Here is a 27,588-nt window from a genome sequence, read left to right on the forward strand (position 1 = left end):
TGGTAGTATATCTTGAAATCTGGGATTGTGATACCTCTAGTTTTGTTCTTCTTTTTCAAGACTGCTTTGGCTATTCGGGTTTTTTTGTGGTTCCATACAAATTTCAGGATTGTCTGTTCTAGATCGGTGAAAAATGCTCGTGGTATTTTGATAGGGATTGCATTAAATCTGTAGATTGCTTTGGATAGTATGAACATTTAAACAATATTTGTTCTTCCAATCCATTAGCACAGAATATCTTTCCATTTCTTTGTGTCATCTTCAATTTCCTTCATGAATGGGTTTTCAGAGTACAGGTCTTTCACCTTGGTTATTTCTAGGTATTCTATTATTCTTGGTGCCACTGTAAATAGGGCTGTTTTCTTAATTTCTTTCTGCTACTTTATTATTAGAGTATGGAAATGTAATGGATTTCTATATATTGATTTTGTATCCTGAGACCTCACTGAGAGAGGATTTTTATCATGAATGGATATTATACTCTGTCAAATGTTTTATCTACATCTATTGAAATGATCATATGATTTTTATCCTCTCTCTTGTTGATGTGATGTATCATGTTGATTGATTTGCAAATATTAAACCACTCTTGCATCCTGGGAATGAATCCCACTTGATTGTGGTGAATGATTTTTTTAATGTATTGTTGGATGTGATTTACTAGTATTTTGTTGAGCGTTTTTGCATCTATGTTCAGCAGAGATATTGGTCTGTAACTCTTTTTTTGTAGTGATTTTATCTGGTTTTGGCATCAGGATAATGCTCTCCTCATAGAATGAACTTGGAAGGCTTCTTTTCTCTTCTACGTTTTGGAATAGTTTGAGAAGAATAGGTATTCACTCTTCTTTAAATGTTTGGTAGAATTCACCTGTGAAGCTGTCTGGTCCTGGACTTTTGTTTGTTGGAAGGTTTTGATTACTGATTCGATGTCATTGCTGGTAATCAATCTGTTCAAACTTTCTATTTCTTCTTGATTCAGTTTTGGTAGTTTATATGCTTTTAGGAATTTATACATTTCTCCTACGTTGTCCAGTTTGTTGGCATATAATTTTTCACAATAGTCTCTTATAATCCTTTGTATTTCTGTGGTGTCAGTAGTTAGTTCTTCTCTTTGATTTCTGATTTTGAATCCCTTCTCTCTCTCTCTCTCTCTCTCTCACATGAATCTGGCTAAAGGTTTATTAATTTTGTTGATCTTTGCAAAGAACCAGCTCCTGGTTTCATTGATCTGTACTATTGCTTTTTGTTTCTATTTCATGTTTGTCTGCTCTATTCTTTATTATTTCCTTCCTTCTACTGGTTTTGGGTTTTGTTTGTTCTTTTTCTAGCTTCTTTAGGTGTAAGATTAGGTTGTTTGAGATTTTTCTTGCTTCTTGAGGTAGGCTCTATTGCTCTAAACTTCCCTCTTAGAATAGCTTTTGCTGCATCCTAAGGATTTTGGACCATGGTGCTTTCATTTTCATTTACTTCCATGTATTTTTTCATTTCCGCTCTGATTTCTTGGTTGACCCATTCACTGTTTAGTAGCATGTTATTTAATCTCCATGTACTTGTGTTCTTTCCTGATTTTTTCTTGTGGTTGATTTCTAGTTTCACAGTGTTGTGATCAGAAAGATGCATGGATGGGGCGCCTGGGTGGCTCAGTTGGTTGAGTGTCCGACTTCAGCTCAGGTCATGATCTCTCAGACTGTGAGTTCGAGCCCCGCGTCGGGCTCTGTGCTGACAGCTCAGAGCCTGGAGCCTGCTTCGGATTCTGTGTCTCCCTCCCTCTTTGTCCCTCCCCTGCTCATGCTCTGTCTCTCTCTCTCTCTCTCTCTCTCTGGTGAAAATAAATAAACATTAAAAAAATTTAAAAAAAAGAAAAGAAAAGATGCATGGTATGATGTCAGTCTTTTTGAATTTGCTGAAGTGGCCTAATATGTGACCTATTCCAGGGAATGTTTCATGTGCACTTGAAAAGAATGTGCACTCTGCTGTTTAGGATGGAATGTTTTGAATACATTTGTTAGACGCATCTGGTCCAATGTGTCCTTCAAAGCCACTTTTTCCTCATTGATTTTCTATTTGGTTGATGTATCCACTGATGCAAGTGGGGTGTTAAAGCCCCCTAATGTTATTGGATTACTACCAATTATTTCCTTTATATTTGTTTTTAGCTGCTTTATGCATATGGGTGCTTTCATGTTGGGTGCATAAATATTTGCAATTATTATGTATTCTTGTTCCCTTTATTGTTATATAGTATCCTTCTTTGTCTCTTGTTACAGTCTTTGTTTTAAAGTCTATTTTGTTTTATATAAGTATTGCTACTCCAGCTTTCTTTTCACTTCCATTTGCATGATACATGCATTTCCATCCCTTCACTTTCAATCTGCATGTGTCTTTAGGTCTAAAATGACTCTCCTGTAGGCAGCATTTAGATGGGTCTTGCTTTTTTGTCCATTCCATCACCCTATATCTTTTTATTAGAACGTGGTCTCTTTACATTCAAAGTAATTATTGATAGGTATGTACTTGTTGCCATTTTGTTGCATGTTTTATGGTTGTTTTAGTAGTTCTCTGTTCCTTTCTTCTCTTGTTCTCTTCTCTCACAGTTTGCTAACTTTCTTTAGTGATACACTTGGCTTTCTCTTTATTTTTTGCATATCTATTTCAGGTTTTTGATTTGCGGTTACCATTAGATGTATATGTAACATCTTATGCATATAGCAGTCTTTTTAAGTTGACAGCTGCTTAAGTGTGAACCTATTATAAAAACACTAAATTTTTACTCCTCTCCTTTCCACATTTTAGGAATATTGTGTCATACATTACATCCTTTTGTGAATCCTTTGACTGATTTTTATAGATATGCTTAATTTTATTGCTTTTGTGCTTTCTACTTTTCTTACTCATGCTTTTAGTCTTTCCATTCCACTCAAAGAGACCCCCTTTAACATTTCTTGTAGGGCTGGTGTAGTGATGATGAATTCTTCTAACTTTTGTTTGGGAAATTCTTTGTCTCTCCTTCTATTCTGAATGATAGCCTTGCTGGATAGAGTATTCTTGGTTGCATGTTTTTTTCTTTTAGCACTTTGAATATATAATGCCACTCCCTTCTAACCTGCAAAGTTTATGCTGAAAAATCAGCTCATTTCCCTTCTGTGTAACTGTTTCCTTTTCTGTTGCTTTTAAAATTGTGTATTTATCACTACTTTTTGCCATCTTAATTACTATGTGCCTTGCTGTGGACCTCCTTGGGTTGATTTGATTGTGGGCTCTCTGTGCCTCCTGGATCTGGATTTGTTTCCTTCTGCCCCCTTTTCTCTTTCTTCCTTTTCTGGGGTCCCTATTGTGTGGAAGTTATGCTTGATGGTGTAGCTGAGTTCCCTTAGTCTGTTTAGTCTGTCTTCATTTTTTATTATTATTTTTCTCTCCCCTGTTCTCTTGCTTGGTTTCCATTACTGTGTCCTCCAGGTCACCGATCCATTCTTCTGCTTCCTCTAGCATACTATTTATTCCATCTAGTGTATTTTTAATTTCAATTATTGAGTTATGTATTTCTGATCGGTTCTCTTTAAATGTTTTTTCTTTCTTTGTTGAGGGTCTTACTGAGGTCCTCCACTCTTAAGTCCAGTGAGTATCTTTACTTAAAATTCTCTATCAGGCTCATTACTTATCTCCACTTTACTTAGCTCTTTTGTGATTTTGTCCTGTTCTTTTATTTGGGATGTATTCCTCTGTCTCTTCATTTTGTCTAACTCTCTGTGCTTTTTCCCATGTGTTGGGAAAGTCAGTTATATCTTCTGCTCTTGAAAGTAGTGGCCTTACAAAGAAGAGGTCCTATAGTGCCCTGCAAAAGAATGTCTCCTGTTCACCAGAACCTGGTGCTTCAGAGGTGTCTCCTACGTGTGCTTTGTACAATCTACTGTTGTGGCTGAGCTGTGTTTGCCTTTAGTCCAGTCATCTGCAATGGCTCACTTTGTTGTGGGCAGGATTTGGTCCCTGTGTTGTTAGCGGGCCAGTCTGGGGGCTGCCTTGGCTTGAGTTGAGTCAGACTAGGTGTTTGCCAGAGATACAGTAGCACTGAACTGCTGGGCACTTTCTCTGTGTTGTCCCCTGGTCAAGGCCTACAGTCAGACTCGATATCTGACCCCAGCCTATTGCTGGGGCCACAGTCAGACTGCTGTGTGGTTATCCTCCCCTCTCCCCAGGGCAGGAGTCACTTTGGAGTGGTGTTGGCCCCTTTCGAGGCCGCTTGCACAGTGCCAGGCTTGAGGTACCACTTTGGATGGGCTCTGGCCAAGGGTGTATTGGAAGGGGGCAGGTCTATAGGAGACTGCAGGTGGAGGGCATATGGTGCCAGCAAGTCTGCATCCATCCACTACAGGAGGGCAGAGGCAGCCACCCAGGATACCTCCTGCCCAGGCCAGGATGGAGGGGGCATGTTTGTAGAAGCACGTGGGGATGGGGCATACTGCTCACAAGCTAGGTGGAGAGTGCTGGTGTTGTACTAGTTCCTGCAGGTGTCTGTGTATCTAGGCTGTGGGGTGGGGGATGGGAAATGGCACCTGCCTGCTCTTGTGGTCTTGGAAAGGTCTCCAAAAGATCCCTGCCCCTCCAGCACATGTTCTGACACTAGTAAACAAATCTTCCCCGTGTATCCTGGGAATTTTTCGAACTGCTGCTTCTATGTTGTACATCAGTAGGACAGTTTGTTGTGCTGTCTCTTTAAGGGTGGGAACTCCATTTCCTCTAGCCCTCTGGCTCTTCCAGAGCCACACCCGCTGGTTTTTAAAGTTTACTTATTTTGAGAGACAGAGAGTGTAAGCAGGGGAGGGGCAGAGAGAGAGGGAGAGAGAGAATCCCAAGCAGGCTCTACACCATGTGGGGCTCAATCCTACTAACAGTGAGTTCATGACCTGAGCCAAAATCGGGAGTCGGACGCTTAACCAACTGAGCCACCCAGGTACCCTATGCCTGCTGGTTTTTAAATTTATAGGTATTAAGGCCCACTGATTGTAAGAACTCAGAGTCAGGCCCCTCTGGTTTTCAAAGCCAAATGTTATAGGGATTTGTCTCCTAGTGTGGGGCCTCCATGCCTGGGTGCCTGGCATGGGGGTCTGCTCCTCTCCTCTCCCATGGACAGTCCCACAGGTTTGTTCATCTCCCAACCTGTCTCTGCCCTTCCAACCCTCTTCAGTGTAGCCTCTTTTTTACATTTAGTTGTGGATAATCTATTCTGCCAGTCTTCAGGTTGTTTTCTGGGTTATTTACACTGATGTGGGTGTTGTCTACTTGTATCCATGAGACAAGGTGAACTTAGAATCTTCCTACTCCACCATATTCCCTTCCTCAAACTAATTTTAATGAGCTACTAAAATTATTATTTTTTAAAAAATAATCTAGACATAGGTTTATTTAATCAATGCATGAACTACTACCCAAAGCCAAAAGATAGGGTTCCCATTTCAATTAGATATTTCAACTCAATAATCTCTAAAGAACTTCAGATTTTCCCATCTTATAAAGCAGGTGTTGACAATTTTCTGAAAAGGCTTACATAGTAAATATTTTAGGCTTTGCCTTACAGTCTCTGTTGCAACTACTCAAAGTAGCCATAGACAATATGCAAAGAAATGAGTATAGCTATGTTCCAATGAAGCTTTCTTTATGGACAATATTTGAATTTCATGTAGTTTCCACATGTTATGAAATATTAGTCTTTGACTTCTTCCCCCAACCATTTAAAAATTCAGAAATCATTCTTAGCTTGTGGAAAAATAAATAACAGGAAGCAGGCCAGTTGTGGCCCATGTGCCATAGGTTTGCCAACACCTGCTCCAGAATAATCCCTTAAAAATCTAGTCACCTTAAGGGGCACCTGGGTGGCTCAGTTAGTTAAGTGTCCAACTTGAGCTTGGGTCATGATCTCAGGGTTCATGGGTTCAAGCCCCATATTGGGCTCTCTGCTGTCAGCACAGAGACTGCTTCAGATCCTCTGTCCTGATCTCTTTCTGCTCCTCCTCTACTCACTCTCTCTCTCAAAAAAATAAATAAACATTTAAGAAAATCTAGTTACCTTAAAATTTCAAATTGTTACTTCCCAGAGATTAACGTGATTATTCAAATCTTCATCAGTAACTTCTTTTAGATCAGCTGGTTTTCACTTTGGTCTCTGGTCTTTATCTAGTAAAACTGCCCTAACACCTTCATGAAAGCCATGGCTTCCCGCACAAGCTTGACTCAACTGATATTCCAGAGTTAATACTTCTTGCAAGGTCTTTGAAGACCCCTCCATGAGTTGCCTTAGTGTGATATTTAGGGATGCTGGAGACATTTTATTAATTACCTTCAACTGTTCTAAGGCAAAAGATGGACTATCTTGCTGTAAATTTTCAATAACCTGTTCCACACTATTGGCCAAGAACCAACTGTTTATTTTGTCCATGTGGTCCTCAAGTATAAAAGACTTGTCTTGATCAGTCTTGGACTTTGTATGGTAACCTCTAAGACATCTGCAATATTTTCTTTTGAAGGAGATTTTAGGGCTAACAAATCTTCTAACATGCCAACTTTTCAGAATCCACAAAGTGCGTCGCAATTCCTGCGGTGTATGTATCTCTTCCCTTCAGCCTGAATCCTGTTAATGCAAGGAAGTAACCAAGTTTTCCTTGAAGTCATGGCAAGAAATAACCTCCACCCACATCAGGGAATAGTCCAAACAGCAATTGGTTAATCGCTATTAAATTGCTATTTCCGGCATCGCAAAGAGAGACTTTTCAGTAGCCACTTGGAATTGCCCATGAACTGAGAGACCAACTCCCCCACCCCCTGTGATGCCACGAATAAGTGTAACATATGGTTTCTGGCAAGAATCAATGGATTGTTCAGCATATATTTTTCTCTAAAGAAATCTTGAGCTATCTTCTGGTTTGCCTTACCACCTTCTGAGATCACTCTGATATCACCCCAGCTCAGAAAGCCTTTCCACTATAATAAATGGAATACTCATTATAATCATTATAAATAATGATCAGGACAGTTTCGGGTGTGGATAAATTTGCCACATCATATTAAGATTCAGTGCATTTAGGAACTTTGGTCTGTTTAGCATTATCGCTCCTGCACGACGTCTTCTTTCCAATTGTACTTTTCCTACTGCATCCGTGTGCCTAGACATTCTAACCCTACAGGCTGGAGGTCCAAGATCAAGGCACCTGCAGATTCAGTCTCATCAAGTCCCTCTTCCTGGTTCACAACAGGCGGTCTTCTCGCTGTGTCCTCCCAAAAGTTTCAGTATGATATTAGCCCTTTTGGATGAATTAAACCTGGACATGAGCCTCCACACCTCCTGTAGCCCCATGGCGAAGACACTCACGAGCCTAAAGTCTAAAATTATTTTAAATGTTTGTAAGGGGACTACTGTAATAATCATATATAAATGTACATGTCCCATTGATACTAGGTACAATACATGAATACATAATATAGGATTAGGTGAGGTCCTGCTGAATGCTTTATAAAGGAGAAATATATGGTTTGAATAAAATTGTATTAGTCCTTTATACTCCATAAAGGATAATTTTATAGAGAGACAATTTCCAATATTAACAGAAAATTGCAAAGCCATTCATGAATACTGATTTAAATCCCAGATCCAGAAAATCAAGAGCTTAGTCTCCCCACCAGATAGAAACTGCATACATAAAAGTTAAGACAGGCTTTTGGCCTGAACACACAAGTCATGACCGGGGATAATTCAAATATGCTACTGAAAGAGAATGTTTACCAGAGAATTAGGAAACTTCATCTTCAATTTTGGAAGCACTTGGACGATTTCATCAAATTCTATGAAAGTGAAGGACACGGTTGTCACCATTCCTGCCGTTTGAACACTCCAATTCCGATCTAGAGATTCCAGGGCTCCTGAGCCATAGAGGGAAAGTGTGTCCCCGTCCACTTCAACAAGGTGTGTGTCTGTGACAGATAAACCTTGTAAAGCGCTGGTAAGTCCTGAGTCCAGAGACCTGGAAAATGCAACACACAATTTTTTTTTAATTTTTTTTTAACGTTTATTTATTTTTGAGACAGAGAGAGACAGAGCATGAACGGGGGAGGGTCAGAGAGAGGGAGACACAGAATCTGAAACAGGCTCCAGGCTCTGAGCTGTCAGCACAGAGCCCAATGAGGGGCTCGAACTCACGGACCGTGAGATCATGACCTGAGCCGAAGTCGGACGCTTAACCGACTGAGCCACCTAGGCGCCCCAGCAACACACAATTTTAAATGAAAGTCTTATCATGCAAAGTAAAGAAGAGCCAATGAAAATCTGTTGAAAAAGGTATGTGAACTTGGAAATTTTATGTTCATTTTTCGTTGTTTCAATAATTAGACCCAGGGCACCAAAGACTTTCAAAAGAATATCTAGAAGTTTTGCATTCTTCTGGTTATATATTTTAATTCAAAAAGAGGCACAAGTGAATAAAAAATAACACTTTAAACCCAAATTATTTATATCAGTTAAAGATAACTGACATCTTATGGAGTTTTAAAACAATTGATTTAGTATATCACGGATATCTTTTCACGTTAGAACAAATACGTTTTCCTAATCTATAAACTATCCCACTGTGCGGCTGGGAAAAAAACCCCACATTTTACAGAACACTTTTTCTATATTAAGAACCATATAATATAAAAATATATTTATAAAACACCTGGGAAGACACATAATTACTGCTAACAACAGTTTACCTCTCAGAAGTTAGATTAAGGAGTAAGTTTGACTTTCTACTTTTGAATACCTCAATGTTGTTTGAAAATTTGTAATTGTATACTAAAATTATAAGCAGTAAAATTAATGACAATATCCTCCCCATTTGAAATTAAAAATGATGAAAAACAATCCACTATTTAATATCTCTGTGTGTATATATATATATGCACACATACACACACATATGTATGATACACATAAAATCACTTCATGTACTCTACTGAATTTGAGAACTGTTACTATTTCCAAAGCAGGAGCCACATTTTCTGTAAAAGGTACCCAAATGTTAGCCAGAGAAGACAAGAAGCAGCTCAATCCAATTCAAATTTTTGCATTTGTGAATAGAGACGTAACTATTTATTTTACCCAATCTCAAAAGTCAAACAACGCTTGGCTTTTGCTCCATGTGCTTTCATTCTGCTATTTTTGTTCTCAGGCAGTATTTATTTGCCCCTGCTAATATTAGTGCTTTGTCTTCCTTTGTGCTCCTATTAACTTCTATATACTCCTCCAATATATCATTACTCATACTACGTCATAATTATATGCTTACAATTTGCCTTCTTGATCAGTGAATTCTTTGAAGCTAAAGACAATTTTCTCATCTTTGGGGCACGGCAGTGGGTGTTGCACCGTGTATATTGAATAAATGAATTATTAAAGATCTTCACATTTGATAATGCTGACAGGGGAGGGGAAGACTAACAAACCATTAACCTTGTTGGCTTATTATATTTTACTGGACTTATGTGTACTTTTTCAGAGGCACCAGTTAACTTCTAACACATCTGTGTCTACAGTAACAAGCTGGGTAATAACATCAGTCAATTCTAAGTGAATATACAAGCAAGAAAATACAAAGAGGCTTAATTTCTGCCACTCTGGTCCTTGAAACAATGATTATTATATGACAGCAGTAAGACATTCAATAAGCAGTAGTATGTGAATAATCTTAGATGATAAATCCTATAAAGGTAAGGGATGATAACAGAACAAAAACCAGGTGGAGTTAAAAGCTCCTTACGTTGTGCTTTATGTGATAGCTTTGGGCTGAGCTATGTAAAGCATACAATCATTTCTGAAATAAGGAAAGGAAAGGAGTTGTAGTTCACTGCCACTAAAATACAGAAGGCTTTCTGTAAAGAGTGCATACCCCTGTTACAGCACTTACCACACTGCATGGCAATTAGCTGCTTACTTGCCTGTCTCTCTTACCAAACACCGTGGTTCTTGAGGGCTCCAACTTTGTCACATTAGTAGCTCTATCAACTAACGCAGCTCCTAGCACATGTTGTGGTCAATAAATATCTCTTGCATGAATTAATGAAGTGAGACAATTAAAAATTTTTAATGACTATCTATTGAATCTTATGAAGGATGTTCTGACTATAAGGTGTGATTTGAGCAAAGGGGCAGAATCAGTGATACAGATAGAGAATAAGGGTTAGCAGGTTTTCTTGGGTGAGGCAAAGGCAAATACTGAAGAAGTAAGGGCAAGGCAAGAAAAAAAAAACCCCAGCAAACTAGTTAGTTAATGTCATGATGCCTACATTAATGCCACGATACCCAGCAAACTAAGTTCATTTTAATGTAAAAATGATGGGGAATCTGACGTATATACCATAAACATGAATAAATCCTTTGAAAAGCAGTATTATTCTCTGTTGTATATTTGGAAGTGTTTTGACTTTCTTTTCTTTTCCATATGATTAAAAGTTAAAGAACATAAGCTCCAAGATAAGTCTTGCATCAGAAAGGAATTATTTATTTTGTATAAAGATTTGTCAAGCAAACTGTTGGGAAAATAAGTGAAATAATTAATAAGTGTAGACTCAGCAAAACAGCAATATGGTTACAAAAGAAAGGAGAAGTAATTTCCAACTTATATAGGTCTCACGTGGGCATTCTGTAAAAAAACAAATGGCAACTTTTCTGTGCTACATAAAGGTTCATCCTTGTCAACAGAAAATGTAGCACCTGTTAAACAGGTCATAGAATATCTAACCCACTTCAGTTATTATCTGAATGAGGCTTGAACTTAGCGTCAAACTCTGGCCAATGTAGAGTAGAGGAATCTGTTCTTTGGGGAACAGGTTTTTTTAATGATGTGCATAAAAAATGACTTGGAAAATTTGCTAAAAATGTTTACGCATTGGGGATTGTTCTTCCAGCTTTCCTTGTATGGTTGGCAGGCATGTCCATATCTTTAGTCATACATACATACATACATACATACATACATATTATTTCACTTGTCCATTCATTCATTTATTCACCAAACATTTACTGAAAGCCCACTATATATAGGTCACTGTGCTAAGGATTTGGGCATAGGCAACTAACTCATCTGTATTGATAAAAACAGTCAGTATAGAGATCATGGACATGTGTTGAATATATCAAAACTTTCCTCACTTTCATTGGCCTCTAGTCCCAGAAATAGAACTGCTCTAATCATACTCTGGAATTAATTTAATAAACACACAAAATATAATTTCTAAAATTAGAATTATAATTTCTAATTTCTTTTTTTTTTTCCAACGTTTATTTATTTTTGGGACAGAGAGAGACAGAGCATGAACGGGGGAGGGGCAGAGAGAGAGAGGCAGACACAGAATCGGAAACAGGCTCCAGGCTCTGAGCCATCAGCCCAGAGCCTGACGCGGGGCTCGAACTCACGGACCGCGAGATCGTGACCTGGCTGAAGTCGGACGCTTAACCGACTGCGCCACCCAGGCGCCCCGAGAAATATAATTTCTAATTTCTAAACCTCAACTTCTCATTAAACAAATAGGTTTATTTGCCAAGCTTACTATGTGTCAGGTATTATGATAGGCACTGGGGATATAAAGATCAATTAAGATGTACTTGCCCTTACCATATATGAAAGACCCACAGCTAAAATCATCCTCAAGGGGAAAAACTAAGAGCTTTCCCCCTAAGATCAGAAGCACAACAGGGATATCCATTCTCACCACCATGGTTCAACATAGTACTAGAAGTCCTAGCCTCAGCAATCAGACAATAAAAAGAAATAAAAGACATCCACACTTGCAAGGAGGAAGGCAAACTTTCACTCATCCCAGTGACATGATACTCTACATGGAAAACACAAAAGACTCCACCAAAAAACTGTTAGAGCTGATACATGAATTCAGCAAAGTCACAGGATATAAAATCCATGTACAGAAAGCAGTTGCATTTCTATACACCAATAAATAAGCAGCAGAAAGAGAAATCAAGGAATTGATCCCATTTACAATTAAACCAAAAACCATAAGATACCTAGGAATAAACCTAACCAAAGAGGTAAAAGATCTGTACACTGAAAATTATAGATAGCTTATGAAAGAAATTAAAGATGACACAAACAAATGGAGAAACATTCCATGCTTATGGATTAGAAGAACAAATATTATTAAGATGTCTATACAGCCCAAAGCAATCTACACATTCAATGCAACCCCTGTCAAAATTACACCAGCATTCTTCATCACAGAGCTAGAACAAACAATTCTAAAACTTGTATGGAACCAGAAAAAGACCATGAATAGCCAAAGTAATGTTGAAAAAGAAAACCAAAGCAGGAAGCATCACAAATCTGGACTTCAAGCTATATTACAAAGCTGTAAGCATCAAGACAGTATGGTACCAGCACTAAAACAGACACAAAAATCAATGCAACAGAACAGAGAACCCAGAAATGGCCCCACAAATGTATGGCCAACTAATCTTTGACAAAGCAGGAAAGAATATCAAATGGAAAAAAAGACAGTCTCTTCAGCAAATGGTGCTGGAAAAACTGGACAGCAACATGCAGAAAAATGAAACTGGACCACTTCTTCCACAATACACAAAAATAAATTCAAAATGGATGACAGACCTAAATGTGAGACAGGAAACTATCAAAATCATACAGGAGAAAACAGGCAGCAACCTCTTTAAACTCAGCTGCAGCAACTTCTTACTAGATATGTCTCCAGAGGCAAGAGAAACAAAAGCAAAAAATGAACTATTGGGACCTCATCAAAATAGAAAGCTTCTGCACAGTGAAGGAAACAATCAACAAAACTAAAAGGCAACCAACAGAATGGATGAAGGTATTTGCAAAAGGCATATCGGATAAAGGGTCAGCATTCAAAATCTATGAAGAACATATCAAACTCAACACCCAAAAAGCAAATAACCAGTGAAGAAATGAGCAGAAGACACGAATAGACACTTTTCCAAAGAAGACATCCAGAAGGCCAACCAACACATGAAAAGATGCTCAACATCACTCATCATCAGAGAAATACAAACCAAAACTACAATGAGGTATCACCTCACACCTGTCAGAATGGCTAAAATGAACAACTCAAGAAACAACAGATGTTGGTGAGGATGCAGAGAAAGGGGAACACTTTTGCACTGTTGGTGGAAATGCAAACTGGTGCAGCCACTCTGGAAAATAGTATGGAGGTTCATCAAAAAATTAAAAATAGAATTACCCTATGACCCAGCAATTATACTACTATGTATTTATCCTAAGGATACAAAAATGCTGACTTGAAAGGTACAATGCACCCCAATGTTTATAGCATCGTTATCAATAATAGGCAAACCATGGAAAGGGCCAAATGTCCATCGACTGGTGAATGGAAAAAGAAGATGTGGTATACATATATACAATGAAATATTAGTCAGCAATCAAAAAGAATGAAATCTTGCCATTTGCAACAACATGGATGGAACTAGAGTGTATTATGCTAACTAAAATAAGTCAGTCAGAGAAAGACAAATATCATATGATTTCACTCATATGTGGAATTTAAGAAATACAGATGAACATAGGGGAAGGGACGGAAAAATAAGACAAAAACAGGGAAGCAAACCGTAAGAAACTCTTAAGTACAGAGAAAAAAGTGAGGGTTGCTGGTGGGATGCTGGGTTAAATGGGTGATGGACATTATGGAGTGTACTTGTTGGGATGAGCACAGTAATGAATCACCGAATTCTATTCCTGAAATCAATATTACACTATATGTTAACTAACTTGGATTTAAATTTTAAAAAATGAAAGAAGAAAACGAGAAGACAAAAATCATGATTTCACTAATATGTGGAATTTAAGAAACACGACAAACATAGGGAAGAAAAAATAAGATAAAAACAGAGAGGGAAAGGGGCACCTGGATGGGTCAGTCGGTTAAGCATCCAACTTTGTTTTAGGTCATGATCTCACAGTTTGTGAGCTCAAGGGCTGCATTGGGCTCTGTGCTGACAGCTCTGAGTCTGCTTCAGATTCTGTGTCCCCCTCTCTCTCTGCCCCTCCCCTGCTTGTGCTCTGTCTCTATCTCTCAAAAATAAATAAATGCTAAAAAAATTAGAAAAAAAAAAAACAGAGACGGAGACAAACCATAAGAGACTCTTAAATACAGAGAACACACTGAGGGTTTCTGGAGGGGAGGTTGGTGGGGGATGGGCTCAATGGGTGATGGGCATTAAGGAGGGCACTTGTGGGGATGAGCACTGGGTGTTATACGGCAGTGATGAATCACTGGGTTCTACTCCTGAAACCAACACTACACTGTATGTTAACTAACTTGAGTTTAAACAAATAAAATTTTTAAAAAGACTAAGAAAAAAAAAGACCTATTAGTCTTTAAAGAGCTCCCAATATGAATGGTGGGTAAAGAACAAGACAAATATATACATTAATTGTAATACAATGTACTTATTTTCATATAATGAGTATTTAAAAGATATGCTATGAGAATACAGAAGAAGGAATTCTTCTAGTAGGGAGAAGTCAGTTTTCAAAAGAAGTAACATTTGAACTGGTCCTTGAAAGATGAATAGTAGAATTTCACCAGAAATAGAAGGAGGGAGCACACACAGGTAAGAAAAACTAAATGAAGAAAGGCATAGAAGCCTAATTATATATAACATATTCAGGTAAGAAATTTTGATATGGCTACAACACTGAAACATATTGGAGTCATAGCTGAAGATGAATCTGAAAAGTCAGATTTTATCCTATAGAGGTTGAGGAGCAGAAAAAGTAATAAAATATCAAAACAGAAAGGTAATAGGACCATATTTGATGCATATTTTTGAGCCCCTCCAATGTGACACGTATGGAGCTAGGTGCTGGTGCCACAAAGACGAGCAAGACATTTCTCGATCCTCAAGGATCTACCTCAGACCAGTAAGTTGGTCAACCTTGTGGAAGATGTAGCAGAGAGAGGCTGAATGGAGGGAGAATAGTAGGAAAACCAGTGCAATAGTGTTGACTAGATCATATAAGGGCATAACAAAAAGGAGGGCATGGTGCCCTGGAAATGGAATTGGCAAGAAGGTCAGACAGACCTTAGTTCAAATCCTAGGTCTGCCATTGGCAAACAGATGATTTGGGGGGCAGGTTATCTAGTTTCTTTGTAGTTGAAGTTCCTAATGTGTAAATGGTGATTACAATACATATTTTTTCAAAGTTGTTAGAGACTAGAAATATTCTAAATCCTATCTAATGCTTAGTTCAATACATTATAGTGATTATTATTAATAAAATAAGAGAACATAGATATAAAAGATGTTTAAGAAAAAAATAAAAGTAGAACTTAGTGACTGATTACAGGGAATAAAGGAGAAGAATGAATAAATGTGACTCAAATTTTTAGAGTAGATGACTGGATCAAGTGGGCTAGCGTTCTACCCCTGTCTAGTCTAAATTAGCACTCTGAGAAGTGTGGCATTTTTCTGCGAAGGATCCATGTTTTAAAATTTGTTTTCCCATGAAGCCCAATACATTTCCATGTGTATTTCCCCCCTCAAATATTATTTATAGAACAGCAGGCAGTCTGCCATCAAATAGGAATTCTCTTCAAGACCTTCACACTCACGTGGTTAATTACATGTATAAATGCTTATTTAATCAACTTGATCTTTCTATGAGTCAGAAAAGGCATATTCTATGCCTTCTTGATTAGTATAGGACTCTAAGAAACGAGAGTGTAATTAACTTAATGCAATAAAATAATGAGTCCCTAAAAGCCAGGCTAAATAAAGAATATACTCTTAAATGCCTGAATGGGCAAAAAAGGGCAATATTTCAGAGGATTACGGACTTTTTTGGTTTGTTTAAAAAAATCTTTAGGCTTTCTATAACAGGCTAGAACAGAAAGACTTAAAATATTTCGGAAGATTCTTTTCCCAATGAAAAAGTGGTGCTGATTCCTATAATAATGTATTTTATGAATTTCTATTACAACATTCATAGGTGTAGAAATTCATTTTATGCATTATATTTTATTATGGTAGTGTTGGCTAAAGTACCACAGTGTTCATAGACAGGAAATGACCAAAAATAAACCAGCTTCACTGTATGCATCCAATGTAAGCAAAGAAAACATTACACCAAGTACTTTCCCATTTCTGGCACGGAAAAGAAACCTGCAATATGTCATTTTACTATAGAGCTGTCCCAAGTACAGTGAAACAGTGAAATCATTAATGGGATATACCAAAGGTTTACAGAATTTCTTCTCTTTATGTGCCTGTAATTTTTTCATGGATACTTGTTTCCAGGCATTTAGTTACACACCCATAAGCCAAAGGTCACAGAAACTCTAACACAAGAATTAGCCACTTTTCTGGCATTATGAAATACTAAAGACTATAAATGGGATTGTTAAAAATGGAAAAACTTATGTAGCATTAAAAAACAAATTGGAACCCTAAGGAAGGGACTCTCTGACCCTCTAGCTTTCTACCGTCAGAAAGAGCCAGGCTTATATCATTCCAGAAAGATGAAATTAAATTATATTTTTAAAGACTTACAGAGAATATAGTAACACAACTTCTAAAATTTAAAACATTTTACTGTGTACTTTCAGATAAATCAGCACAAAGTCTGGACACATGTGTTTGAAATCTCCCTCTAAAAGCCCATTAAAGCAGTTGCACTGGTGTAAACCCACAACAAGTACAATAGTTGGGGGGAGGGGGAGGGACAATTTGCTGTAGGAAGTTTCAGAAAACTTCTGGAAACTGTAAAGAATGTTGAGTGATGAAGAAAAAACAAAAAAAGTCATTGCTTCGAATACATACAAACTGGAGACAAGAACAAAGATGTAGGCCAAACTGCTCAGAAGGCTCTGGAAAGGAAAGAACAGTAGATATGATAGAAGATGGGTGTAGAAGTAAGACTGAAGATCTGTAAAAGGATCCTACCACCTACTTCTCTCACTGCCTATAAAACAGTCAGGCTGAGCGGCATCACAGATGAGTGGGAAAAGGAAAGAATTCTCATTAAATAGGAGTTGGGCAATTGGCTATTCCCATATGGGAAAAACAAACAAATCGGACCTCTGTCTCAAACTTAAAAAATCAATTCCAAGTGTAATAAAAACTAAAATACGAAGGGCCAAATTTTCAGCTTTAGGAAGACAAAATGGGAGAATATTTATATAATCTCAGTGTAGTAAAGGGTATTTTTCCTTAAACACAATCCAAATGGGGAAACCACAAAAGAAAAGGTATATAAATTGGTATCTTCCAAAATACAAATGTTGTTTAAAGGCAAAGACATATCTGAGATTGCTTGGGGGGAAGCAAAGAGTGAAAAGAAGGCCCAGGACCAAAATCTGAGTAACTCTACCATCTACAGGTTGAGAGGACAGAAGTACTTGAGGATATTAGAAAGACACATAAGGCTAGAAAAGGCTACTAGTAATACAATGTAAAATAATAAATTGTAAACAATGGTCCAAAAGGAAATATTAAGACTGAATTAGGTCCGGAAGATAGCAGGCTTCAAGAAGAATAAATTCTACCCACTAGATAAGTGAGAAGTTCAAAGAAATTTGAATGTAGTAAAGGCAGCACAAATTTCTTCATTTAGTAAAAAATAATAAATAAATGAATGAATGAATAAATAAATAAATAAATTAATTAATTAATTAAAAAAAGACAGAAAATCAGAAACTCCAGATAAAAACAAACTATGTATGGGGCGCCTGGGTGGCTCAGTCAGTTAAGCGTCCGACTTCGGCTCAGGTCATGATCTCGCGGTCCGTGACTTCGAGCCCTGCGTCGGGCTCTGTGCTGACCGCTCGGAGCCTGGAGCCCGTTTCAGATTCTGTGTCTCCCTCTCTCTCTGCCCCTCCCCCGTTCATGCTCTGTCTCTCTCTGTCTCAAAAATAAATAAACGTCAAAAAAAAAAAAAAAACTATGTAAGAAGGCATGGCTCAAATGTGAGGCAAACTAGAGTGTGGCATGGCTTTGAACACATTTTGAAGTGTGATGAAGCGGGGGACTATTTGCATTTGATGCTAAGATTATTTTCCTTGAATGGTTTAGGAAGCAGAAAATGAGATTTACAGTACACTACTTAATGCTCAAGTAAAAAATAGTTACATAATCGCAGAAATGTAAACACTGCTTACTAGTTTTCAATCTTTTTTATTGAAATTTTTAATTGTCTATTTATTTTTGAGGGAGGGGGAGAGAGAGAGAGAGACAGACAGACAGTGGGGGGATGGGCAGAGAGAGAGAGGGAGAGACAGAATCCAAAGCAGGCTCCAGGACCTGAGCTGTCAGCACAGAGCCCCATGCAGGGTTTGAACTCACAAGCTGTGAGATCATGACCTGAGTCAAAGTTGGATGCTTAACCACCTGAGCCACCCAGGTGCCCCTACTAGTGTTCAATCTTTAGAAGCTACCAATTGACAATGTTGTGGTTATAGAACAGACACAAATAATTTTAATATCAAAATGTAAAAGCATAGCTCATAGTATATAGCAAAATTGTGGTTCCCAAACGAGAGAAAATGGTAGAATAGGGAACTCCAAAACTGCATTCCTCCAGAAAAGTAACAAATATGCTAGCGAAAACTTTCAGAATCAACTCTTTCAGAACTCTGGAATCTAAAAGAAAAAAACATTAGAACAACCAGGGAAATGCATACTGAAGAAGAAACATGCCGAATTTCAGTATGAGAGTTCTGTGCATTTTAACTTAGACTGCTAACATCCCCTACTCCCTAGCTCAGTGGTGGTTTGAAGACGGCAGCCCATATTCTTTGTGCAGGTTGCTGGTACTAGAAAAAGTAACCCATGCCTTACTCTCAAAGAGCTGTGGTCATGCGTTTGACATGTCTGGTGGGTCCCAGCTAAATAGCCTGCCTTTGTTTCACGTGTCTCAGAGTTTCCCCTGGGCACAGGTGGCTTCGTGTGTGGCATTTGTCAAAAGCATTTAATGCAAAAACGTTTTAGGTGTTGCCCCGTGGGACAAAAAAAATACAGCAAAAACCTTAAGACAAAAAGAGGCTGGGGAAGAAGACAGTTGGGGGAGTGAGGACTTTGTTAAGTTCTTGTGCATTTCAGGGAATGAGAAGACCCTAAACAATCATCTCCAACTGTTAAAAGAAAAAGACAAAGGAAGAATCTCGAAATAGCAAGAGAGAAATGACTAAGTGACTGGTCCTGTTCAAGGGACCCTCAGGGACCCTCAATAAGATTAACAGCCAGTTTCCCATCAGGAGCCATGGAGGGCAGAAGGCAATGGGATGACATATTTAAAGTGCTGAAAGAAAAAGCTTTCAACCAAGAATTCTATATCCAGAAAAACTGTATTTGAAATGAAGAGGGAAAATAACGACATTCTCAGATAAAAGCTGTGCTTACTGCTAGTACACTTGCCCTACAAAAAAAAAGCTAAGGTAGCCCCTTAGATTGAAATAAAGGGACACTAGGTAGTTACTCAAAGCCAAATAAAGAATATCAGGAAAGGTAATTACATAGGTAAATATAAAAGCCAGTATAACTGTATTTTCAACTGGTACCTCTTCTTTTCCTCTATATGATTTAATAGACAAATGCATAAAATAATAATTATAAATCTATGTTAACATGCACATAGTATATAAAGATGAAATTTGTGATAATAAGAACATACACAGAGTGAAGGCATATAGGAACAAAATTTTTATCTATTATTGCAACTATACTGGTATTAATGCAACCTAAACTGTTATTATTTATGATATTAATTGTAATTCCCAGGGTAACAACTGAGAAAACAGCTAAGAAATATATACAGTAAAAGGAGTGAGAAGGGAATCACAATGGCACACTAAAAATCACTTGAACACACAAAAAAAGTAGTGGAAGAATTGAGGAACAAAAAAGATATATAAAGAAATCAGAGAGCAAAATGATAGAATTAAGTGCTTTCTTATGAGGACTTGATAGATTAAATTCTCCACATAAAAGGAGGTTTTTAGCAGAACGAATTAAAAAAATAAGATTTAACTATAGGCAGTCAACAAGATTAAGAGACACAAATAGACTGAAATTGGAAGGATGGAAAAAGATATCCCATGCAAATGATAACCAAAAGAGAGCTAGAGTGGCTGCTAATACCAGACAAAATAGACATCATGTCAAAAAGTGTTACAAGAGATATAGGAAGACATTTTACATCGATAAGAAGGTCAATCCATCAGGAAGGTGGAACAGTTATAAATATAGTGCATTTAACATCCAAAATATAGAAAGCAAAAACTGACAGAGTTGAAGGGAGAGATAGATCTGCAATAATAGTTGGAGATTTTAATACCCTACTTTCAATAATAGATAGAATAGGCAGAAAAATCAATAAGGAAATAGAAGACTTCAAGAACACTATAAATCAACTAGATCTAACATACATAGAAGACTTTATCCAACAACATTAGAATGTACATTCTTCTCTAGTGTGCATGGAACATTCTTCAGAATAGACTATATGTTACGTCACAAAACAAATCTCACATAAAACATCTTTTCTGAAAACAATGGAATAAAACTGGAAACCAGTAACAGAAACCTGGAACATTCACAAATTTATGGAAATTAAAACACTTTTAAACAATGGGTCAATGAAGAAATCACAAGGGAAATAAGAATAGTATAGCTCATAGAAAGTTGCAGTGGACAAAAGTGGGAGAAGTAAAAAGAAGGGTAGACTCATCTTGCACAATGCAAACTTGAGAGCTACTGTCTACAGCAGATGGAACAAAAAATAGAGGTTTAATTATAGTAAATTACAAAAGTTATCAATAAAAGAACTCTAAGTATATAGTGTTGGGGGATAACAAGTGAGTGAGCTGAATCCTTGTCTATTATGGCCAAAAGTCTATCTAAAATTTTTTTAATGTTTATGTTTGAAAGAAAGAGAGAGAGAGAGAGAGAGAGCAGGGGAGGGGCAGAGAGAGAGGGAGACAACAGAATCAGAAGCAGGCTCCAGGCTCTGAGCTGTCAGCAGAGAGTCCAATATGGGGCTCAAACTCATGAACCGTGAGATCATGACCTAAGCCAAAGCCGGACGCTTAATCAACTGAGCCACCCAGGCGCCCCACAAAAGTCTATCTAAACTTTATAAATCGAGAAAGCATAATATACATTTAGAGATTTGGTAGAAAAGGAGTTAGCAAGGTATTATTTAAAACAAAACACAAACAAAAACAGCAGCCACATAGGTAAAAGGAAAATCAGGTGAATATGCTACCAGGAAAGTGAATGCAAAGGGCCCTTCAAGATGAAGAGTGTCAACTATGTCAAATGGTGTGGAGAGCTCAAGTATAAAACAAAGACTTCAATTTCAGTTAGTCTGGATACTCTGGTTAAGAGCTCCTGGTGTAGGGGTGCCTGGGTGGCTCAGTTGGTTAAGTGTCCGACTCAATTTCAGCTCAGGCCATATCTCAGGGTTTGTGAGATTGAGCCCCATGTCGGGCTCCATGCTGACAGTGTGCTGGGATTCTCTCTCTCCTCTCTCTCTGCTGTCCCCCCCCGCCCTTGTGCATGCTCTCTCTGTCTCTCTCTCAAAATAAATAAACAAACTTAAAAAAAAGCCTCTGGTATATACACATACAAGGTATAATCAGCTTTCAGAAATATTTCTATCTTTCAGATGCAAGAGATTTTACATGAATCACACAACTGCCAACTAAATTGAAGAAATTATCATTAACCATTGTAGAAGTTACAAGTAATTTTACGTTAGTTTCACCAATAATTCACTATGTTCAGAGTTTTACTTTTCTGACTTCAAATATCATCAGTGTCTCCTTGACTTCACAGTGTTTAAGTTCTTAAAAGGATCAGACCGAGAAAATGGTGTCTCCATGGCACTTTGAACTTACATCAGTAAAATACAAATCTTTTGCCAGAAATCGTGGATCCCTTTCCAATGATTCATTACTGCTCTCCACATCCTCTCCACTGAACCCATACATCACTTTTCCCATCTCTCCCAAACTCTTCCTTTGTAGTTCTTGCTTAAAAGGCCTCTCTGACTTTGTGGAACTTTTAATAAAAATTCTGAAACTCTTGGCAGTAAGTATAAGGCATAACAATTTTCACTAACAGATACTTCCTCTTTCTCTTGGAACTCATTGCTTGTTTTTGAGGCCATAAAAGTGAAGACTCTATACTTTTAAATGATTTTAGAGGATCACAGAACATTTGGCCATAAGCTGCCTAAAAAGTTCAAAGCGTTGGGAAAATCATATTAGCAGTCTGGGATTCACCTGTCAGAGATAGTTTTGCCAGGTAAAAGAGCAAGTTAATAAACAAAGACATTTCTGCACTCGCTGTAGCCGCCAACACCAATAAAATAGTGGGAATAGTGAATGGTTTAACAAGAGCATAGGATGCATGACTCAGACTGGAGGGAGATAAGGCTGATCACTGCTGAATGCACTGACCCCTTGTTCCATATCTAGTTCTACCATCAACTGCAATATGTTCAATAATAGCTTCAACTGATCTCCCTCTGGTGACCTTCACTTCTCTTCTCCAACGACCCACTCCATGACCACAACAGTGGCCTCCAAATCGCTCTGAGTGTTGTCATTACTTAGATATGTCCTGCCTTTAAAATCTTCAACTTCAACATCTTAACCCTGACCATAAGCTCCCACTATCTGAGCTCACTATTAACCCTCTTACTTCCCAGGTTTCTCATCTTCAACTTCATTTAGACTTCTGGTCTCAGAAATACTAAATTTTCTCCTAATCTGTAGGCAACCTTCTATTTTTTAATTCTTTAAAAGTCTAGCCCAGACCATATGACCCATCATTTTTCCTTTTATCATTATACTTGAATTTTTTTATTATTTACCTTTGATCCTTTATCTCCTTATTCTTTATCAAACACACATGGCTTCTCTACTGTTATACCTACCTACTCTGTGCTCCTGGAATACTCATTCAACAATTCTGACTATAGTTGCTACAATTTCATAGTCTCTAAGCTCATTTAGTTCTTCAGAATTTTCCTTCAATCTTTCAACACTTCCCTAATTAGCTCCCTCTGGATACCAAACAAGACCTGGAAAAATGGAGATATACCATGATTTTTAAAGTGATGATTTATTATCTTAAGAATGTCAATACCTCTGAAATTAATACCTTAAATGTCATTTGAATATGATTTTTAACGTTTCTGTTTAGATGAATAATTTTTCACTGAAGTATACTCAACATACAATGTTAGTCATAGATTAAATGATTTTAAAGTTCATATGGAAGAACAAGTGTGGGAGAATTAAAACTCTGAATAGTGTAAGATTTCCCCTACATAGATATTAAAATGTACTAAAAAACTACTATCATCAAAATAGTTCTGATTATTAATACAGATAAACAGATAAGTGAAATGGAATAGGAAGTTCAGAAATATTTCCAAATATTTACAGGAACTTAATGTAAGAGGCAAATGGCATTCTCATTAAAAAAGAGAATACCTTAATTAAGCAATGCTATGATCAATTAACCAACTGAAATAAAATCAGGTTAGACTCTCACCTAACACTACATATGAAAATAAAGTTGATGTAGAAAGAACTAACTTTTAAAACCTTATTAAAATTTTTGAATATAATGTGTAAGATTATTTGGATAAACTTGGATCTAGGAAACCATCTTAAGGAAGATAGGGAAAAAAATTTTTTTAAAAAGAGCCATCAGAAATAAACTGACTTGTGTAGTGTATGTCATAAATCTAAAGTTTTAACTTTATAAAATGTTATAGTTCTGACCAAGTAAAAGAATATTACATAAAGCTCTAGGGCAATATAAGAAGGATATATATTTGTTTTATAAATTGTCACTTGATTAAAATCGCTATTCTTATTGCTTTATTTTGCTAGCTGAAAGGGCTGAGAGGCTCTGCATGTGGATATGATACCCACGTGAGCTAAAGTAAGTACACGGATCAATATAAATTAATCCTATAACTAACATTTTTGAAGTATATTTGTCTAAATATATGTCACACTCTTTAACTCCGGAAAACTTCCAAAATGTTAGTCTAATGCCTCTTAAATTATTTTCTTCATGGCATTCTTTGTGTATGAAAAAGTTTATAGAATATGACCTGAAAACTCAAAAGAAAAGCTACATCACATTCAGTTTGAAGTGTGCTTCGTAATTTGGTTAAGGTCATTAGGTAATAGAGCTTCATCAAATGAAATCAAATTGGTATGCATTCTATCTTTGACTTTCAGGCTTTATTTTTAAGTTACATACATTTTTAAAATTATAAATAAACTATACACATAAATATGCTTTATATCCCTCGCATTTACTTGATTCCAATATGCTTTCTTAAGAGGAAGAGAAATATGTAAAATCTACATAATGTACTCAGATTTGCTCACAAACCAGGGGATATGTAATTATGTGGCACCTATGTCACAGAAGAAAAGAGGCTGTAAGGCACTGGGATAGATCGGTATTATAGAACACAACTGGAGTAACTATTCAGATTTTATGCCAAAATTGCTTAATACTATTAGTTAGGAGTAAGGTCTTGTGCTGGCTGCTGGGTCAAGACCATCAGCAATGGGAATCAGGATTCTTTTCCTCTTCAAGTTATACTCTAGTAGGGAAGACAGGAAACAACTAATTACCCACTAGTTATTTAATCATGGTTATGTTAAGTGCTGAGAAGGGGGGAGTGCACAGTACTGAGAGAGATAAGAGGCGTATCTGATCTAGTCTAGTCTCCAGGGGGTAGTCAGGGAAGGCTTTCCGGGGACGTGAGGTTTAACTTTAAAACTGGCAGGCTGGCATTAGCCAGGGCAGGGGGAGGGAAGCAGGGCAGGGAAGTAGTGGCAGGGGACAACACAGCTGTTTGTAGCAGCAAGGCTCTGAGATGGGAAGTAACAGATCTGAAAGGCCCTGAGGCACCGTCAAATTAGTGTCCGATGATGAGGGATGAAATCTGGGGTTTTTTTCCTATGAAAAATAGTAAAGTACTGAAGTGTGTGTGTGTGTGTGTGTGTGTGTGTGTGTGTGTGTCTGTGTGTGTGTGTCTGTGTGTGTGTGTGTGTGTGTGTGTTTTAATTAGGGGTCAGTTTATATTTTCAGTATATCTACCTTCACTTTTAAATTTAAACTTCTAGGGGCGCCTGGGTGGCTCAGTCGGCTGAGCGTGCGACTTCGGCTCAGGTCACGATCTCACGGTTCGTGGGTTCGAGCCCCACGTTGGGCTCTGTGCTGACAGCTCGGAACCCGGGGCCTGCCTTGGATTCTGTCCCCCTCTCTCTCTGCCCCTCCCCGGCTCACACTCTGTCTCTCTCTGTCTCTCAAAAATAAATAAATGTAAAAATAAATAAATTTAAATTTCTAATCTTAGGAGGCTTTCTTAAGATAACTATTTTTAAATGGTTATATGTGAAATAGTTCCCCATTTCTGCTCCAAACTCAGTTCCCCAAAGACACTGGTACCTGGAAAGAATACCATTCATACCCTGTTTCCTCTGGAAATGCAGAGACGACGGCGCTTCCATGGAGCTGAGAGGGGTCCTGAGAAGGAGAGTCAGAAACTTTTGTATCTTGATTTGTAGCAATGTTGGGTGTTCGATGCTGTTGCAAGTCCCACTTTCGAGCTACGTTGTTAATTGTTAACCTTTTCTTCTCCTATGAAGAAGTTTATTGTGACAAGAATTATATAAAGCAATTTTTGCAGCAGGCGAGTATCCCTGAAGCAAGTTGTCTGTACTACTTATCACACTTTTTAAAGGAGTCTTACTCCTTATACGTAGCTGCAAATAGGCTCCTACAAGTACGGCGGCCTTATTTACCCTGTGCATTCAAACATCTCAACCGTGGTCTGTCATCCTTAAAGAGAAAAAATTACACACAAACAATAATTACTCCCATTGGAGATACGAAAATTAGCTATCTGAAAGTTTAATTTGGCAGAAGTTTTTATACTTGTTATCTGAGATTTTAATTGGACAGAAATTTATATGCCTCTGTGTTTCAACGTAGTGAGAAGAAAACTAATAATATTTTAATTTTCCTACCTAATAATTCAGACTACTACGATGCAATAATCTTGGTTGAGAGGTGGGGAGAAGAAGGGGGGATTGGTCAGTGTTCCAAGCTTCACAGCATGAATTACAATGTCTGAAAATGAAGAAGTACATAAAGACCACTAAAAGAAATTGTACTAGGTTGAAATATTTCTAGGTAACTACTACCATCCCAGAGGAATAGGAAAGAAGTAATTCAGTATCTGCAATGGATGTCTTAGTAGAGTGGTTTTCATACTTTACCTAGCGTGCCTGAAACCACCTGGAGAACTTCTTAACCCACCAACTGCGGGTTCTCACGCCTTTCAGATTTAGTGTGTTTGAGGTGGGGCTTGAGAATTTGCATTTCTAAAAGCTCCCAGTTGTTGTTAAGGCTACTGGTCCGGAAGGAAAATGTGCCAGGTTGCAATGTTTCTACTCAGCTTGTATTAAGTTGATAAAGAAAATAATCACTACTCTGGTAAAGTCTCCATTATCAAAAGTTAACATTTTTAAATGGCATGTCGATATGGTCAGAGTGCTAAAACTAGACACTTCCCCTTTCCTCTTTACTGAGAGCACGCTCATCCAGTCAGCTGTGTGATACTGACTTCTCACCTGCTGCCTCTGGAGTCGGTGAGGGCTGTTAGGAAAATTCTTTGCCCATTTCCTCAGGGAATATGTACATGTAGAATAATACATTTTTTGTTCCATCTCTTTGCCTATATTTGGAGATCTAAAATTTTAGCATGGAAAAATGGCACTGGGTAGGAATGAAAACTGATAACAAAGCTTAATTAAAACTAAACTTTTTAGAAGTGCTGTGTTTAAAAATGTTTTTAGCATGGGTTCTTTCTCTGTTGCATGGCATTTCAAGTTTGTCTATATCGTTAAATGGGTTATGCTTAATATGTGTATACTTCTGAGACTTTGGGGCATTTTATGTGTATCCCCCTTGTCTAAAGCAAGTAGGAATCTGCTATTCTACTGTCAAAAAAATTTTTTTTTCCAAATCTGTATTAACGGCATCCTACCCTAAGGAATTCTATTTCAGTTATTCATGGATAACTGATACAACCCAATTCTTAATCTAAGTAGTGTCATTTTTACTCAGTATCAAGCTACTTTGAAAGAGCCAGGGGCAGTGAGTTAATAATGGCAGATGGCTGTCACGCTGGCTCCATGCATTTGGTTTCCTGGCTGACTGGTAGTTGGTGGAAAGAAATATTCTTAATGAGGCAGATATAGCTATGTTTAGAAAAGAGATACACAATATCTCTATACCAGTGAGTATGTTAACAAATTTATAAGATACCCTGAAAATACAAACACTTTCCTATACCTACCCCAAAGTTAAAGTTCCTTTATTTGGATCATTGAGATTAGATCAACACCAGGTTGACTAAGACAATGGATGACTAAGAGTACTGGGGCCAGGAAGAGGAGGAAGACATATTTTAAAACAGGAGTGCAGCCTGGGGTCAGGTGGGGGTCACTGGCTGGCCA

At 37.7% G+C, this 27,588-nt stretch overlaps 1 protein-coding gene across 7 annotated transcripts in view; it reads right to left on the bottom strand.

Moving 5' to 3' along the window:
- LRRC49 (leucine rich repeat containing 49) overlaps positions 1-27,588 on the bottom strand; it is a 148,344-nt gene that overhangs the window by 22,670 nt on the left and 98,086 nt on the right. For all 7 annotated transcript variants that reach the window (XM_053223797.1, XM_015071396.3, XM_015071397.3 and 4 more), the window contains 2 exons: positions 25,536-25,705; positions 7,772-8,009 (listed from right to left, as the gene is read on the bottom strand). In XM_053223797.1, coding sequence (XP_053079772.1) covers positions 7,772-8,009; positions 25,536-25,705 — 408 coding nt within the window. The remainder of the gene's footprint in view (positions 1-7,771; positions 8,010-25,535; positions 25,706-27,588) is intronic.

The sequence above is a fragment of the Acinonyx jubatus genome, chromosome B3, assembly GCF_027475565.1.
Source record: "Acinonyx jubatus isolate Ajub_Pintada_27869175 chromosome B3, VMU_Ajub_asm_v1.0, whole genome shotgun sequence".
Lineage (NCBI taxonomy): Eukaryota > Metazoa > Chordata > Mammalia > Carnivora > Felidae > Acinonyx > Acinonyx jubatus.